Source organism: Melopsittacus undulatus, chromosome Z, assembly GCF_012275295.1.
Source record: "Melopsittacus undulatus isolate bMelUnd1 chromosome Z, bMelUnd1.mat.Z, whole genome shotgun sequence".
Taxonomy (NCBI): Eukaryota; Metazoa; Chordata; class Aves; order Psittaciformes; family Psittaculidae; genus Melopsittacus; species Melopsittacus undulatus.
Genome location: NC_047557.1, coordinates 84,447,470 through 84,466,338, shown reverse-complemented (window position 1 = coordinate 84,466,338; position 18,869 = coordinate 84,447,470). Strand labels below are relative to the sequence as shown.

General features: G+C 41.5%; 1 protein-coding gene across 8 annotated transcripts in view; it reads right to left on the bottom strand.

The window, feature by feature from the left end:
- The window catches only part of ESRP2 (epithelial splicing regulatory protein 2), a 50,718-nt gene extending 32,109 nt beyond the window's left edge, over positions 1–18,609 (bottom strand). For 6 of the 8 annotated variants that reach the window (XR_004081006.2, XR_004081009.2, XR_004081007.2 and 3 more), the window contains exons 1-3: positions 18,443–18,609; positions 18,051–18,203; positions 17,034–17,162 (exon numbers count right to left, since the gene is read on the bottom strand). Coding sequence is in view for 4 of the 8 variants with exons in the window: in XM_031051941.2 (XP_030907801.1) it covers positions 17,034–17,162; positions 18,051–18,203; positions 18,443–18,571 (411 nt within the window). In the remaining 4 variants the exon portion in view is untranslated. The other 2 variants (XM_031051943.2, XM_031051944.2) reach the window with 2 other exon arrangements.
- Positions 18,610–18,869: the final 260 nt, after the last annotated feature.

Genomic DNA, 18,869 nt, shown 5'->3' with positions numbered 1-18,869 from the left:
TTGGGAGGTGCACAGACTGCATTTCAGCAGTGTTTACAAATATGATAACCCTTTATTGCGCTAAGTAACTTTTTAAACAGAGAATCCCATAGCAAGCCCTTGCTTTTGTTCACTGCTTAACTGCACTGTTAGGTGCTATTCCACATGGCTGATAATGGTTACATAGTGACCTTGTACAGAAACTGCTAAAGGGAAAAATAATAAAGGTAAGCCACAGTGCAGCCACAAGCTGCAGCTAACTATTTTTTTTTTCCCCTTCTAGCAAAATAGGAAAAATTGCTTTATTTAAATACTATTCAGACACAACATGAAAAAGAAATTACCCTTTGGTTTTATTTCTTTGGAGGGGAAACTTGCAGAAGATGACAGAGGAAGATCAGGCCCACTCACTAAGAATGTTCAAAACCAGTATTGTCAGTCTGATTTGTCCTATTAAGAGGAAAGTACTTTTTTTTTGCTCTAGTGAACACTAACGCCCATAACTTCAGGGACTGATGACTAGCCTGAACAAAAGCATGGTTTTTATTTCTGGCACACCACAGACATTACAACTGTGCTCAATATGACCAGTCCAGATACATATCATCTTATGCCTCTTAAGGTACTGTAAACCGTATTAAGTAACTGAGCAATCAGCCACAAAAAACACAAAAATGTATGTGAGATAAACATACATATTAATCAAAAACAGCAGGTCGAAGGAGGTGATCCTGCCCCTCTGCTCTCGTGAGACCTCGCTTGGAGTATTGTGTGCAGTTCTGGTGTCCTCAACATAAAAAGGACATGGAACTGTTAAAACAACTCCAGAGGAGGCCACGAGGATGATCAGGGGACTGGAGCACCTCCCATATGAAGACAGGCTGAAAAAGTTGGGGCTGTTCAGCCTGGAGAAGAGAAGGCTGCGTGGAGACCTCATAGCAGCCTTCCAGTATCTGAAGGGAGCCTACAAGGATGCTGGGGAGGGACTATTCATTAGGGACTGTAGTAATAGGACAAGAGGTAACGGGCTGAAACTTAAACAGCAGAGGTTTAGACTGGATATAAGGAAGAAATTCTTTACTGTTAGGGTGGTGAGGTACTGGAATGGGTTGCTCAGGGAGGTAGTGAATGCTCCGTCCCTGGCAGTGTTCAAGACCAGGCTGGATGAAGCCTTGGGGGATACGGTTTAGTGTGAGGTGTCCCTGCCCATGGCAGGGGGGTTGGAACTAGATGATCTTGAAGTCCTTTCCAATCCTAACTATTCTATGACTCTATGATTCTATTTCCATCCAACTTTGGAATTTGCAAGTGTAAGAGCAGGTTTGTTCTCCTCAGTCTCCAAGAGATGCAGGATGTGGCCCTGAGCTTCAAACACTGCAGACTGCCTTCTCCCCAGGTATGTTACGTTGTTTATTACTACTATTAATCTTGCTATTTTGCATTCTTTCCTGAACTTTGCTGTCCAACAACAGCAAAGTAGGTACCACACATCCTGCTGGTGTTCCAAAACAGCTTCACCTGAACTGGGTGTCTACATAGACATAAACTCATGCTCTTACCTCTCATAGAAAGAAACTAATTCTTCTCCACCCGTGACATGAGCTAGCAAAGGTAACAGGGTTAAGGTCTCAACTATCCCATGCTCTGCATTCTGTCATGAAATTCCAGTCATCATGAATCTTCAAAGAAGTAGTAGTTAAAAAAAATACTGTAGGTTTTTTTTTATGTCTTTTTTAAAGTTATTTTAGATACCCACTTTTATCTTCTACTTTGTTGGGAAGCTGAACTACCAGTAAGGAATATCACCCTGTCCTCTTCCTCACTGTCATCACACAGGTCACACAGAGCTCTCAAGTCAGGAAGACACACAGCCTGCATATACCTTTTATGTTGACTGCAAGAGGTTAGGGGAGAAAAAAAATAAAATAAAATGGAAGTTTGTCACATCCTTCCAGTCCACAAAACATGCTCCTTCAGAATTACATAGATGCCCTGAAAACTGTCAGCTTACATGAGGGTAGACTACTTCTAACTTTCTGCATTAAAATAGGTTTGTTTAACACAGTTCAGGAACAGGTAGAACATGCAATACAGAAATGGAACAATAGTCGTGCTTCGTCCATTAACAGTTTATAGAGCATAGAAAACAGACCATTGTGACTCAGGACTGTGATACACTATCTCAAGGGTTAAACTACCTCATAATTTCTTTCTTTGGCTCTTTTTAATTGGGCCTGGATCTCTGTATGACAAAGTAAACAACAGCTAACTCAAAGTAGTAATTCCTAGGAAAGAATGAAAAATCTAACCTTCTGCCAAGACAAAGATCTATCCAAGCCATGCCATTTCAGCATTATATGCCCATTTTTAATTAATGATTTCTTAGATGGAAATTGCAACACCAGATTATTTGCAAGCTTTCCAGCTATGTTATCTACAGCATCAAATTTAGGTAATACATTAGGCATAAAAGGTAAGATCAAGTTCAGGCCATCTAAATGTCACGGCAATCAGATCACAGCTTTTCTCTTCAAAAGCACAATCTGTTTTAATAAAAGAGTGTTGAAATATGCACGTTATTCCACAAATAAGCTACTTAAAGTTAGCCTTGTGAAAGATAAAGCACCCCATTCCAGCAACATCAGAATTTCACAGTTCTTGGGACTTACTTTACTACTACATTACATGTCAGGAAATTGCTAAATAAGGAGACACTGTGATAAAATAAGTTTTCATCTTTAAATTAACCTGTATGAAAAGGCCACTAGCTACCAAATACAACAAAATAATGCAGAAAATATATATACCTTGCAGAATACCTTGGCATTTGTTAATGTAGATTATTTACGAGTCTGTCTTTAAGCAAAAGGAAACTCTGAATATTAGTAGTGCAAAAAATCCATACTATTAACCTTTTACCTACATTTCAAGTAGGATTACATGGTGCCTCACACTCCTCACAGGCTGTTTGTTATCAGCTCAACTCGCAGAGCAAGTCATTACAGCCTGAAAGACAAGGTTGAACATACTTTCCAAACCCTATGTTTTAATTAATGCCATGGCTGCAATGCTTCCTAAAACAATGATTTAAGCACAAGCTCCCTCTCACAGTGTTCTTTCTGTATCTCCCCCATTTCCACTTACCTCTGCTTCAAGGACAAACTTTCACTAGCAATGTGATCTTTAGCACTGGCTCTATTGACTGGAATGCATGGTACTGCTATATTTACTCAACACTACCTCATTGTTTGTAGTGCAAGCATAACCACTTGTAGAAGAACAGCCAATACCTGCAAAATTACAGCATTTTTTCCTATTGGGTTCTTTTTCAAGTTGCTTTTGTATTAATATCCAGGGAAAGTAAAAAGAAGTAGAAACACATAAAGAAAGAAGACATATATATTAACCACAATTCAGTGTTTCCTTCAAGAATCTCTCCTTTAAACTTACACTACAAATAAGAATATCACAGGCATGGATATTCCTGAATAACAGCTGAGATCCATGAAGAATCTGAGCAAGTTTTGTTAAAATCCATACAAACATCAATAAAAAAGTAGAATTTTTATTAACTCACTCTTCTCTGCTTCAGAAATGGGAAGTTACCCCTTTTTTGCTCAACATGCTTTCACAAAAACATAATGCAGAAGTGGAAGTAGATGCCTAAACCAGCTTGCCTTTAATTTCTGAAATTTTAAGGTCAGAGATTAGGACAGCGACCTCAGGCATCAAAAATTAATTATGTTTGATTGTTATAAAGTAAAAATGAGGATAAGAAAATATTATCTCCTAACTTTTAGCAGTTCATAACTGAGTAAGATCAGAATTTACATTTGGCCTTTCAAGTGATTTAGACCTGCACAATACAGACCAAGGACATTAATGATGACATTATAATGGTGACATTATTTAGATGTTGCTTCCTCTTATAGCTTCTTGTTCAGGCAGCTTCTTGTTTCCAAAGTGAAAGACTTGGTATGAGTTGTCTGGAATATGAAACAAGTCACACAGATTCCTGTGATCAGTTCTCAATATCTGAGACTTACTGGGAGAGGGGAATTGATTTATGCTTTCTTTTGTTTCTCTAAGAATACCATGAGATTAAAAACTGATGAGAAAATTGACAGCAGTTTTCTTCTCCTGCACTTCATATTTACATGGTGATATTTTAGGTGCTTTACAATATGCACAAGTTCATCCTGTAACCATTTAATTCTGCTATAAGGAATAACACTGGATAATCATTCAAATAATCAATCAAGCATACCCCAAAACTCTGTCGTAGTCATATTTTTGTGACTGCTATATATTTTCCAGTTCTCACTCTCTTGCATCCCCCTCCAATCCAATAATTATTTAATTCAGAGATTTTATATGTTATACACTGTTTTGTGTCTCTCTTCAGCTGCAAAGGATTCCTAAATCAACTTTTAGGCATACAGCTGCAATAAGATCTACTCACAAAGTATAGTGATTTTCGCACTTTTATTTTCCAAGTTGCATACTATAGCTATGTTTTAGTCTTAGTACAATCAACTGCAACAGATTCACTTATCAGGAAAGGCATTCTACCACAATTTCTGTAAAGGCATTTAATTTTACACACTGCCAATGTCTACACAATCTATTATAATGTTAAAGCACATACTTAAATTTCAGGTGTCCAAAATCATTACAGGAGCCAAGTTTTTGTGAAAGAGAATAGAGCTGTTTCTTAATCTTCAAATTAAGTTTCTTTCCCATGTTTTAGTTCTAACCCAGTTTCTATTTCTCACTACCTCTTGTACCTCTCTGCCCACTGTAGCTCTACAAAGAAAGGTAGTTAGGGGAAAGAGAACTTAAAATATTTTTAAATGGAAGTTTGGGAGAGGTGGCAGGGCTGGGTTTTTTGTTTGGGTTTTTTTTTTGTTTTGTTTTCTCACTCATTGCATTGCCAATGCCTTTTGCATAATATGCATTTTAAAACTCACGTCTACCTTCAGAGCATGTGGATTTAATGAATGAGGAAGAGACTAGTAAAGTAATTGTTTGTAAACAAAGCAGTAACAGAGGTTACTGCATAAAAGTCTACTGGAGTAAGTTCTGAACAGTTTAAAGAACATCAACACATGTTTATCAGAGCAACACACTACAGTTTTACAGGCCAAACATGACTTCTGATTCAGTAGCTCCTTACTACACACAGATGAGTATGTCTTTCAGAGTATCATTATTGCCCTCATTTCCTGAAATAAGGTTGTAGCTAACATAAATTCATCATGAAGGAAAACAACATGATATTTCTGCACTTCTGAAACAAAGCAGCATTATAAAACAAACAAACAAACAAACAAACTTTTACGGAGCAGACAAGATGGCAAAGACAAGAATGTGAGGAAAAATTGTTTATATTTCTAATTGAGACATAAAATTTCCAATTTTAACCATGTAAGTTACAAAACAGGGCTTACACACTGCCAAAAAAAAAAAAAAAAGAAAAAAGAAAAAGAAAAAATCTTCTCCAATCAGCGTTTTTACTTTTTGGACACCACACAGGTTTGCTGGCAGGAACTATTTCAGCATCTGTGCATAAGTCTGTAACCTAACTGTTCAGCAACAAGTGCTGCAACATGTTGACAGAGATGTTGCTCTTGGTTGGCAACACTTGGCTACCCAGTATCTTCTGCAGAAGCTGCTGAGCTTCAGTATGATGATTTTCGGATTTTTTTTTTTGGTTGACTGTTTTTTTTTTATTTTCTTGGGTTTGGGTTTTTTGTTTTGTTTTGTTTTGGGGGGGGTGTCGTTTTGGATTTGTGGCTGTTTTTTTGTGGGTTTTTTTTGGGGGGTTGTTTTTTTTGGGGGGGTGTTTGTTTTGGTTTTTTTTTTTAAATCCAAGTCAACCAACACACAGATGCAAGAACTATGAACCCTTTCAAAAGCTGTAATGAGAACAAGATAAAATGGTACCAGAGGAAGAGAGAAACAGTGGAGATTTGCAGAAGCAGAGAGTACCCACTCACAAGCTACTTCTATGTTAACACGTGAGAACTGACGAAAACACTGAATTTATTGCCAAAGTGGTAGAAAACAAATCATTCATTCCTCATTTGTTATTCCTCAGCCACTTTTGAGAACACAAATTGTTCATTAACACATACCAAGTGACTTGTTCAGTAGCTACTTACAGCAAGTTAGAGGAAAGAACAGACTTTGAGTATCATGTCATCCAGTAATCTCTGTACTAAAAGGTTTCTACCCTCTTTTACTGTCTTCCAATAACTTGTTTAAAAGCCACAAGTACAATTTCAAGAGAAACTGAAGTATTCACATATGTTATAGCTGAGTGAGGACAGGTATTTCAAGTTATTCCAGAGAAGTCATTCCTTTCTCTACTCCTGTGAGACCCCATTTGGAGCACTGTGTGCAGTTCTGGCATCCTCAAGAGAAGAAGCACATGGAGCTGCTGCAGCAAGTCCAGAGGACACCTCAAGGATGATCAGAGGTGGGAGCACCTCCTGTATGAAGACAGGCTGAGAAAACTGAGGCTGTTCAGCCTAGAGAAGCTTTGGGGAAACCTCATAGCAGTCTTCCAGTATCTGAAGGAGGCTTATAAGAATGCTGGAGAGGGACTCTTCATCAGAGACTGTAGTGATAGGACAAGGGGCAATGAATTTAAACTGAAACACGGGAAGTTCAGGTTAGATATAAAGAAAAAGTTCTTCCCTGTGAGGGTGATGAGACCCTGAGCAAGTTGCCTAAAAAAAGTGGTAAATACTCAGTCCCTGGCAGTGTTCAAGGCCTAGCTGGACAGAGTTTTGGGCAGCATGGTCTAGTGTAAATTGTCCCTACCTATGGCAGGGGGGTTGGAACTGGATGAGCTTTAATGTCTTTTCCAACTCAAACCATTCTGTGATTCTATAGTTTATTTTTCTATATATGCTAATCCACCCACCATGGTAAGAGATTGAATGTTACTGTTTAACTTCACCAGAACAAGTCACAGCATCTGCTGTCATAGAAAGTCTGCTCAGGCTCATTCTCAAAACACTGGGCCAAAATATTCATTTCTACTGAATATTGGCACTTACAGATTGAAGAGAGCCCAGCCAGCTGGGATTATCACATTTTTATGCTTGCAAAGTATATGCAGCTTTGGACAAATTCTTTTGTCTAATTATCTGCTCGTTTTGAACTGAAACGCACTTAAAATGTAGAAACAACGCAAGTTGAACCATTGACGAATTCAGATAAAAGTATTGCAGCCTTCAGAGAAGCTATGTTATTGCTTTTCCACAGAAGCTATCAGAACATAAATGCTGCCAACAATGAATTCATTCACATAGAATCATAGAATAGTTAGAGCTGGGAAGGACTTTAAGATCATTTATTTCCAACCCCCCTGCCATGGGCAGGGACACCTCACGCTAAACCATATCACCCAAGGCTTCATCCAGCCTGGCCTTGAACACTGCCAGGGATGGAGCATTCACAACCTCCCTGGCCAATCCATTCCAGCACCTCACCACCCTAACAGTAAAGAATTTCTTCCTTATATCCAATCTAAACCTCTGCTGTTTAAGTTTCAACCCGTTACCATATGTATATTCATGTATACATATATACTATATGCATAAAACAGATGAACTCTTTCTGCTATTAACTGTTCTCTGGTATTGAGGCAACAGATATTAGTGTTTCAGTAATAACATAATAGGAACTGGTAGCACAGTGAATTTGTAAAGGAAAAATTTTTCACATATACTGTCAGCAAGAGAATAACAGCTAGGGTTCTGGAACTTTGAAAGGGACAGAAGCACTCATCTGTCAGCCTGACCCGGTTGCGAGGGAGGTGTGTTGCCTACCTGGAGCACAGATCAGGGATGTTGTGGAGAGGCTGCCTGCTCTAGTAAGTCCCACGGACTATTACCCACTTCTAATGATACATGCTGGTGCTAGGGATATAGATAGTAGTAGCCTGGGGAGTATAAAGAAGGACTACAGAGCCCTGGGAGAGGTGGTTAGGGGCTCTGGAGCTCAGATAGTCTTCTCGTCAATTCTCCAGGGTACAGAATAGGGCCTTCAAAAGACTAGGAGGATTGGACCGGTTAATAAATGGTTAAAAGGCTGGCATCATAGTCAAGAGTTTGGGTGTCTGGAACACAGGACCCAAGTCTGTACACCAGGTCTACTGGGGGCTGGTGGAGCTGCTCTGATAAAAAAAGGGAAGAGTGATTTTGCAGGGAGGCTTGCCACACTTGTCAAGGATGCTTTAAACTAGATGTGTTGGGGGAGGGGGACATCATTCCATCCCAACACACCCAGTCTGTTGCCAGCACCTATAATAAATACTCTGAGCAATGTAGTGATATCTGAGCCACCCCACGTGATAAGCCGGCTTCATTTGGAGCTTGGTTCAGATGCCCATAGCATGGGGAACAAACAAGAGGAATTAGAGATGTGGGCACATCTATGGGGCTATGATATAATAGGCATCACTGAAACATGGTGGGATGGCTCCTATGACTGGAGTGTTGGAACGGAAGGTTACAGGCTTTTTAGAAAAGGCTAGGAGGGGAGGGGGAGTTGCGCTCTATGTTAGGGGTAGGCTGGAGAGTATGGAACTCTCTTTGGGAACAGGTGATCAGTTAACAGAAAGTTTGTGGATGAGGGTTAAGGGGAAAACAGTGATGGGAGACATTACCATGGGGATCTGTTACAGGCCACCTGATCAAGAGGAACCTGTGGATGAAGAACTCTACAGACAAATAGGAAAAGCCTCACACTTACAGGCACTTGTCCTCATGGGGGACTTCAACCACCCTGGCATCTGTTGGGGCAATGGTACGGCCCGGCACAAGCAATCCAGGAGGTTTCTCGATTGTGTGGAAGACAACTTCTTTCTGCAGGCAATAAAGGAGCTGACGAGGAGAGGTGCCCTGCTTGACCTCGTGCTCACCAACAGAGAAGGGCTCATTGGAAATGTGACTCTCCAGGAAAGTCTTGGATGCAGTGATCATGAGATGGTCAAATTTGAGGTCCTCAAGACAGTGAGAAAAGCATGCAGCAAGCTCACTGCCCTGGAGTGCAAGAGAGAAGACTTTGGCCTCTTCAGGAACCTGCTTAGCAAGGTTCCATGGGATATAGCCCTAGAGGGCAAGGGGGGCCCAAGACTCTTGGTTAACATTCAAGGATCACCTGCTACAAGCTCAGGAGTGTTGCATCCCGACTAGAAGGAAGTGCAGCAGGAGGGACAGGAGACCTCCTTGGGTGGATAAGGAGCTGCTGAGGAAAATTCATATGAAAAAAGAGGCTTATAAAATGTGGAAGCAAGGACAGGAAGCCTGGGAAGAATACAGGGATGTTGTCTGGAAAGCTAGGGACCAGGTTAGGAAAGCTAAGCCCCAGGTAGAGCTAAACTTGGCTGGGGATATTAAAGATAACAGAAAGGGATTTTACAGGTATGTAGCGGCTAAAAAACAGACTAGGGACAGCATAGGCCCCTCTGGAAGCTTTCGGGAGAACTGGCTACACAGGACTTGGAGAAGGCTGAGGTTCTGAATGGCTTCTTTGCCTCGGTCTTCACTGGCAAAGGCTCTGACCGCACCACCCAAGTCTTGGAAGGTAGAGGCAGGGACTGTGAGAATAATGACCTCAGGCCGACTGTATGAGAGGACCACGTTCGAGACAATCTTAAGAACCTGAATGTACACAAGTCCTTGGGACCTGGTGAAATCCATCTGCAGGTCCTGAAGGAGCTGGTGAATGAAGCTGCTAAGCCACTGACCATCATATCTGAAAAATCATGGCAGTCAGGTGAAGTTCCTGATGACTGGAAAAAGGGAAATATATCCCCCATTGTCAAGAAGGGGAAAATGGATGACCCGGGGAATTACAGACCAGTCAGTCTCACCTCTGTGCCTGGCAGAATCTTGGAGTAGATTGTCCTGGAAAACATGCCAGGGCACATGAAAAAACACAAGGTGCTTGGTGACAACCAACATGGTTTCACTAAGGGGAAATCCTGCCTGACCAATTTGGTGGCCTTCTACGACAGGGCTACAAAAGTGATGGACAGGGCGACCTGTGCAAAGCGTTTGACACCGTCCCACATGACATCCTTGTCTCTAAATTGGAGAGACATCATTTTGATAGGTGGACCACTTGGTGGATAAAGAACTAGCTGGATGGCTGCACGCAAAGAGTTGTGGTCAATGATTCAATGCCTGGCTGGAGACCAGTAACGAGTGGTGTTCCTCAGGGATCGGTGTTGGGACCGGTCTTGTTCAGCATCTTTGTTGGTGACATGGACAATGGGATTGAGTGCACCCTCAGCAAGTTTGCCAATGACAGCAAGCTGTGTGGTTCTGTTGATACGCTAGAGGGAAGGAATGCCATCCAGAGGGACCTTGACTCACTTGTGAGGTGGGCTGATGCCAGCCTCACGAAGTTTAACCATGCCAAGTGCAAGGTCCTACACCTGAGTCGGAGCAATCCCAGGCAGAGCTACAGGTTGGGCAGAGAAGAGATTCAGAGCAGCCCTGAGGAGAAGGACTTGGGGTGTTGGTTGATGAGAAAATGAACATGAGCCAGCAGTGTGCACTCACAGCCCAGAAAGCCAACCGTATCCTGGGCTGCATCAAAAGGAGCGTGACCAACAGGTCAAAGGAGGTGATCCTGCCCCTCTGCTCTGCTCTCGTGAGACCTCACTTGGATTATTGTGTTCAGTTCTGGTGTCCTCAACATAAAAAGGACATGGAACTGTTAAAACAACTCCAGAGGAGGCCACGAGGATGATCAGGATGATCAGGGGGCTGGAGCACCTCCCATATGAAGACAGGCTGAGAAAGTTGGGTCTGTTCAGCGTGGGGAAGAGAAGGCTGCATGGAGACCTGTCATGGTTTAAACCAAGTCGACACAGCTCGTTACTCTCCCCCCTTGCTCCCCCAACTACTGGAGAGTTAGGAAGGAGAATCCAAAGAATGTAGACCCCACGGGTTGATATAAGCACAGTTTAATAGCTAAGGCATAACACAAATCACTACTGCTACTACTACTAGAAATAATAATGATAAAGCCAATAACAAGTGAAGAGAATACAACACCTCACCAGTCACCAACCCATAACTCACCCTACCCTGCCCGACCGAGCACCAACCGATACCTCCTCCATCCCCCCAGAGCTCCAGCCCTTCTGGGTCTCTCCCAGTTACCTCCTCGGTATGACATGCTATGATATGGAATACCTCTTTGGCTAGCCTGGGTCCTGTCTCTCCTTCCTCCTGGCTTCCCTTCCTCCCTGGCAGAGCATGAGGCTCAGAAAAGGCCTTGGACAAACCAAACATTTGAACAGTAACTCAAAACATACTTGCTATCAGCAACCACTCCCAGCCCAAAAGTCAAAACACAGCACTGCACCAGCTACCAAGGAGAAGAAATGATTGCTACTGCTCAAACCAGGACAAGACCTCATGGCAGCCTTCCACTCTCTGAAGGGAGCTACAGAGGTGCTGATGAGGGACTATTCATTAGGGACTATGGTGACAGGACAAGGGATAATGGGTTAAAACTTAACAGGGGAAGTTTACATTGGATATAAGGAAGAAATTCTTTACTGTTAGGGTGGTGAGGTACTGGAATGGGTTGCCCAGGGAGGTAGTGAATGCTCCATCCCTGGCAGTGTTCAAGGCCAGGTTGGATGAAGCCCTGGGTGGCATGGTTTAGTGTGAAGAGTCCCTGCCCATGGCAGGGGGGTTAGAACTAAATGATCTGAAGGTCCTTTCCAACCCTAACTATTCTATGATTCTAAAAGTTAGCCATTCATTTTTACCAAGGGATAAAAAATCCACTCTAACAGCCTGCAGCTACAGGAAGCCTTAGCACACCCTTACTTCCCCACAGCAAAGGCAGAATATTTCAGTATTTGGTATCAAACACAAATTAACCATTGCACATTAAAGTTTACCAATGGAGATAAAAAGCTAGTAGATGACAATGTATATTAAGAACCCTGCATAAGGCTACATGCAAACAGTACACTCTGTCCTCTTGTAAAAACAGGATTTTATCACTGACCTGCCATGGCAACCTGAAGGTCACTTTGTACCTATCAGGGAATCCTTCCCACACACTGCAGATCCCAAACCAACCCCACAGTTTCACAATACCAACTGCTTGCCTGTCAACCTGTCTCAAAACATTTTTCTGCTTTCACACACACTGCTTGTCCATACCACAGTGCCACAGGTGCCCTCAGAAAAGCTACCTAATCTTCCAAACTGTACATCAGACAGAACTACTCCAGATCAGAACTCTATTTCACTCAAAACAGTGCTCCACTCCAGTTTAATATGCAGCCCCCAAAACCTTTGTATTGGAAGAATAAAATTGTTGAGGGAGGTCCATGTAGCAGCACTTACCTAAATAAATGATGCCACTAAGAAGTTTTCGTTTAACTGCAGCTTGAGAACATGATGTGGGGGCAGAAATACCTTCAGCAGGTATCATCAAACATGCTGGATCATGAAAATACAACCAAAGGGTGTAGTTTCATGGGACATAAGCTTGGACAGCAAAGCATTTCAGAAGTTCCCACCCTATCTGCCTATTTCAATGATCCTGTTTACAGCACAGCTTCACAAAGAGTTTTAGTGTCACAACAAAGAAAGATGGCAAAGTATGGTGCAGGAGCAAGAAAGAAACTGGCTTCACTGCTGAAGCCAAATCTTGTGAAACTACACCCTAAGTATCTGTTGTGGAGAGAATAGGTTGCTCAGTAACACTTGCCAAATGTTTGCCAAACACCTGCTTCAAAACTTCTGAACTCAGATCCAGTAAATATTCCAAAGCACAGACTCTGTTAGGAGGTTTACTGAGGTGACACAGTCATCAAATACAGTGAAGTTTTAAGACCAACTGCAAGACTCAAAACCAAACAAAAAAAAAAAAAGAAAATCATCCTTCATTTTCAGGCTTTTTTTCTGCAGACTGAAGGTTCAGAGATGCATTAAAATACTTTTTTTAAGAAATCTTTTATCCAAAATGCATTTGTGACAGCTGGCAAGTGAGCCAAGAAAACTTCAAGCTGGTGCTTTGTGAAGAAGAGGCTGCAGAACAAGTTTCTCAAAAAAAAAAAAAAGAGTTGTAACCGGTTTATCAGGTTAGAGGAATTCACTGGCTCTTCCGCCTCTCCTCGCATCCCATTTGTTTCCAGCTGCTAATCTAACAAGCTTGTTTCTTGCTGAATTTTGATATGTGAGAAAATAAATTGTGCCTGCAGCTTAGATGGATGATCAATAGGCATCCAAACACGCTCCAGAGAACTGGTAATTTGCAACCACCCAATGAAGTGGCAGCCTCTCAAGATTTTCAATTTGTGCATAGTCTTTTAGAAGACTGGGGAAAAAAAGGCCCAGCTTTTTCCTTCTGTGTTTAAGAATATGAATTGAATCTGTCATTGCTGTACTTGACTCAATGCAAAGAACTTCTAACAAGACTCAGATAGTCTTTCAAACCATTTTTTAATACTTAAATGTCAATCCATAGATGAAAAGTGCATGCTTTCAACAGGTCCAAAAACACCCTATCTCAGTTCTCATGAGAACCCAGTTCTCATGAGAACCTCTCCCTTTTTATGTATATTGTTCAAAGTACGATGGTAATTACAGCTAAATACTGCAAACAGCTCTCTAAAATTACTAGCTCTTCTTAAGACAAATCCTTTGTCAGGGAGACATGCAAATATTACCTTGCAAAAGTAAAGTAATATGTCTTAAGGCAAATCATGCTGATTTAACCAGGTTTTTTTTTTTTGTATGGGAAGGATTAAGAAATTCACAACACTTTCAAATTAGTATTCAATCTTCAACTTAAAACCCCGATGGCTAGAATCAGAGAAGCATATTAAGATGTCAACTTTTTGATGATCAAGTAATGGGGCTGAGAGAAAGGCAAACTTCATTTTGGTTTTGCTCTTGAAAAACAACCTTCCACTCCTGCAAGGTTTCAAAGTGCAACCTGAAAATTATTCTCTCCCTTAAAAGCTTGAAAGTGGAAAACCATAAAATTTCACCAGTTATTTAGAAAAATATAATATGCTAAATAAACCAGTTCTGTGATTTGAGCATGTGAACAATAAAACCTAGCAAGAATGTCCCAGCAGTGCAGGAAGAAACCATTCCCTTTAGCAAGCAGTGAAGGTAATGGATATTTAGGGGCTCGCATCACAGGTTCAAGACAGCTCCAGATACACACTTGAATAAAAGAACACCTGCTTTCCTCGTTAAAAAAAAAAAAAAAAAAGCAAACAAAAACCAAAACAACCCCCTCCTCCCAAAAAAAACCCAACTCAAATTTTTCTACTCAGTAGCATTCTGCAACTATAACAACATACCTCAGTCAGCAGCTGCAAGTTACTGGTCCAAAACCAGGTAAGTTATTAATGTCATTATGAATAAAATACATCAAGCAGACTGTTCCAAAGGGCACATATTTTATGACTTTAAGTAACTATTTGTAAACTACCAGGATCTCTCTCCTCTCCCCATCTCAAGCATAGTTATTGGAACATTGCACATCACCTATCAGAAAACACAGCTGAATCCCATAAATGCATAGCATCTGTGGAATCAAATGCTTGTTACCCTGCACAAGCATAGTATTTCACAACTTGCAGCAAAATGTGTGGAGCATACACTGTGGCAAACAGCTTGGTTATTCAGGAGCACTGTACTTCCAAACCTCACTTTGTAAAATTACTCAGCAAAAATACACCAGTGGGGAACTCTATTTTAGACTATTTCTTAAGACAAACTCAGGTGCTATGTTGCGCGATATGTAACACTGTAAGAATATGAAGTCAAATTGAAATGATGCATCATTTGTTTTTATGCCTAGCGACAAGCAGAGTAAATACTCCACCACAAACTTTTGTTAGAACATATCATTGCTGGAATGGGAACTAAACAGTGAGAGAAAAAGGCTTTCTGTGATGAGTGAAAAAGCTTCAGACCCACAGTAGATGATCTACTGTTTACCAATTACAAATCTCAGAATCAGAATCACAGAACAGCTGAGGTTAGGAGAAACCTCTGAAGCACAGATAAAAATTACAATGGGTTTGTGCTTAGAGATTCTTACTTCCTTCTCTGTGTCCAGACTGAATACCCAAGGCAAAGCCAGAAGCAGGCACTGAAACTTTCATTTAGACGATTGAGATGCGTGTTAAAGTGAACAATTTTCAGCTGCATCATCAAATTTTCTACACCATCCAACCAGGGTGTGGAAGGCTAATTTCACATACTCTATGACACTATCTCCAATCAAGGTACAAGTTTACTTCCTTTTCCTCCTTCTTTCCAAATAACCACTTCTTCACCCAGGTGTGCTTTTGCTAATCAAAACATGTAACTGAGGAAAAGAAATGCATTGACAAATACCTGAATCACCCTTAAAATACATGACACAACTGAAATATTTGATGGACTTAGCTTTGAAGGTGTAGAAAATGATCTATTATTAGAGAATATAGAATTTTGGTTTTTGCTACCATTGTGAGAGGATGAATTAATTCTCTTCTAACTCCCATGGTGTCAGGACACAGGGGAAGAAAGGTAAGCTTAGGTAAAGTGTGCTCCAGAAAACCTATGGCAGAACTGGCCACCTCACAACTGCCATCCAACAATCAACTGCAAAATCATTATTTAGTTGCATAGATATACCAAACAAAAAAAAGGGGGGGGGGGGGGGGGGGGGGGAAGTTGTTTTTCAAGAGTCTCTACCCACCTACGCACAAAGGTAGTATTTCCTTTTATTTGCTAAAGCAAACCCACCTACAGTGCAATTTACAGCAATAAGATACAATCTCTCATAAAGTACTGAGTATAATTAAAGTGTGTCTGTTATAAAGGTAAACAGAGCATACTAGGCTAAGCTGATGTCTTTAGTTCAAGATCTGGGACAAGATCAAACCTGCAGCTGCACATTTTCTCAGGGGTTATTTTGAAGCTTTTTTTTTTTTTTTTAAAAAAAAAGTCACTTCTTGTTCTTGGACTCTAACAAAACTAGCATAGGTACAGTAAATGCCATCTGCAGCTCCTGTTGACAAATTTTAAGACACATGAAAGTTACATATTTCTGTTTTCCAAGATACTAACTCAAGTGAAGTGTTAACTAGTCAGTATCAAAGAGGGTTAGGACCTAGTCTGCCAAGTTATCTGTGTCACCAGAAGTTACAGCAACATGAACCTGTTCTACTGCCTAAGCAAGTTTCTTGCTGAAACACACCTACGAATGATTCAGACAAGGTGTGGAAAACCAGTTTTATATGTTACACAAAAACGCACCACTGTATTTTTCCATTAAGTACATTTCATATAAAGAAGACACAGTGAAGGCAAACAAACTTTCAGGAACTTCATAGGCATATGCTACTTGTATTAAAATCTTTTACGTAACTTAGAACTCTTGAATGGCAAGGATCAAGTAAATTTACAGAATTACAGTCTTGGTGTAATATTAAATGAGACAAAGAGCAAAATACAGAAGTTGTAGAGGAAAAAACAAAAAAAAAAAACCAAACCAATCACTTTATAATCCACTAAACTAATTAAACTCATCTGGAAATGAGTGAGATACAAAAAACACAGCTGATGTTTTGTGAAAGCATAGTTTTAAAGTTTTCAACTCACTTTTAGAATAACAAATGAACCTGGACAAACTGAATTTTGGAAGCTTTATTAGCACTGCTAAATTAAATACTGCAGTTATCACCCTACTCTTTTTAACATTTGAGTAACAGAAAACTGGAATAAAAGCAGACCTATTGAAATAATCAGAAGTCAGATCTTCTAAGGACTAGTGCACAAATACTCTGGTATTGTATGTAACTGTTTCAGAATTACAGGGTTCCCATTTCAAATGGTTAAGGCCTCTTTTGGGTTGGCTTTAAAATCAGCACAAACCCTGACAGTGATTACGAAGTGAAACGCAAAATAAAGTCCATTAATTTCACTAAATCAATTGAATCGCGTCCCCGGCTTAGCACTGAGCAGCCCCTGCTCCCAAGAGCAGGGCCTCACCTGCTGAAGAACCCGGTCCAGTGGTTCGGCTTTGTCCAGTCCCTCTGGTGTTAAGCCACTCACTTCACGACACTGGTCACTTAAATCCAGATTGTCTGCTTTCACCAGGGATTTATGTAGAGTCCCTACCTAAAATCATTTAAGAAATTGTGGACAACAATGAGGAACAATCGAATTGGCTATTTTTAACAACACATTGAGGCTACAGAAAAATCAGCAAGTTGCACTATCACCATCCCGGTAACAACCGCAATGAGAAGCATTTGTTTGTAGAAACCTTGCACCTGGGTTTCCTCCCCTCCCACCATGAGGGCCACACTCTCAGCTTCCCTGAATCGGAGCCGGTTTTCATACAACACCTTTTGCAGTTAACACAGATTTTTGCAAGAGTTGTTAACTGCAAAGGGAAAAATCACATAATATTAAGGCAGCTTCCTGAATCTATTAATGAAGTTGATAGTGGTGTTTGTTTTAACAACGCCCTTCATCTCTAGGGGCATTGTTTATTATTGCTTATGGTAGAGATTCCAGAAAGAAAAATTAGACCGTATTTTCAGGTTAGTTTAAAAATTAGATGGGGTCAGTATCCTCTTAAAGCTTGCTCAAACAGTGGCTGGGAAAAATCCCAGTCTCCCAAAGTAGGCCGCAGAGGGTCCAACGGTTACCCGGAGTCAGCTCCGCGAAAGCCTGTTCACATGGAACTCACGGAGGTAGCTTTATGTTTCAAAGCTTCAAAAGCCATCTTCAGATTTGAAGCTACAGACGTTTTGGAGGACGGGACAGGGGGGTGAAAGCAGCTAAACTTTCTTAAAAAGTTACTTTTCTTCCCTCTGAAAGGGAAGAAAAAAAAAGCCCTTCTCTAGGGAGTGACCCCGCGGTCGGCTCCCTCTCTCCCCGTTCCCTCCCCTCAGTGCTTTAGGAGATGAAGAACCGGCTCCGGGGAGGCGGCGAGCGGCCGGGCGCCTGCCCTCCCCGCGCCCGGGGAACGCGCCCTCGGCCCGGGGGTCGAAGCCATACCTTCTTGCTGTGTAGGTCCACAACTTGCCACACCAACAGAATTAGCTCCCTCTCATCCGAACCCAGTTTAGCCCCATATGCACCAGCGGTTGCCCCAAACAACACCACCAAAGAGTCACTTTGCGAAGCCGTCATGACCACAGGGGGAAACAACTACAATCAAAAGCAGAGGTCAAAAAAAAAAAAAAAAGAAGAAAAAAAAAAAAGACAGAAAAAGAAAACAAAAAAAGACGCGGACAAACAAGAACAAAAAAAAAAAACCCACGAGAGATTCACCCCCTACCGCTAAGTAATCAAAGGAGAAAGGAGCAAACGAAGAGTCACAATATTGAAAGGAAAGAGCTGGTTAGGATGTTGGGACTCAACAACAATCAGAAAGCTCCCATTTCTACCTTTTCCCGGTGATCTGCTTCCTGGGGCTGATTAGGAGGTGAAATTACCAAGCTGTGGGTTGCTTCCCTCCTGACATCATGGCAGAAATCCAGCCTGGGCCGGGGCAGTTTTCTTTTTTTTTTTCCCATTCCCTTCCCCTCGTCCAAATTACCTGCCCGCGGTGCAGATCACGTGACTCTAGTCAATCTCCCAGGGGGCCGAGGCCATTGGCCCTTTGAGAAAGGTGTAGGAGGGACAGACGGAGAATCCGCTCCCAGCTGAGCTGGTCTGATTGGGCTTTGAGGGAGATCAAAGGAAAACTCCCTTCCCCTCCCTTTCATCTTGCCTGCAGGAAGTGCCTCTACCTGTGTTCAGTTCTGCGGGGTCCCGCCCTGCGCGGCTGCAGACCATGCGCGCTCAGGTGCTCTCCCGTGAGGGGACAGGGGG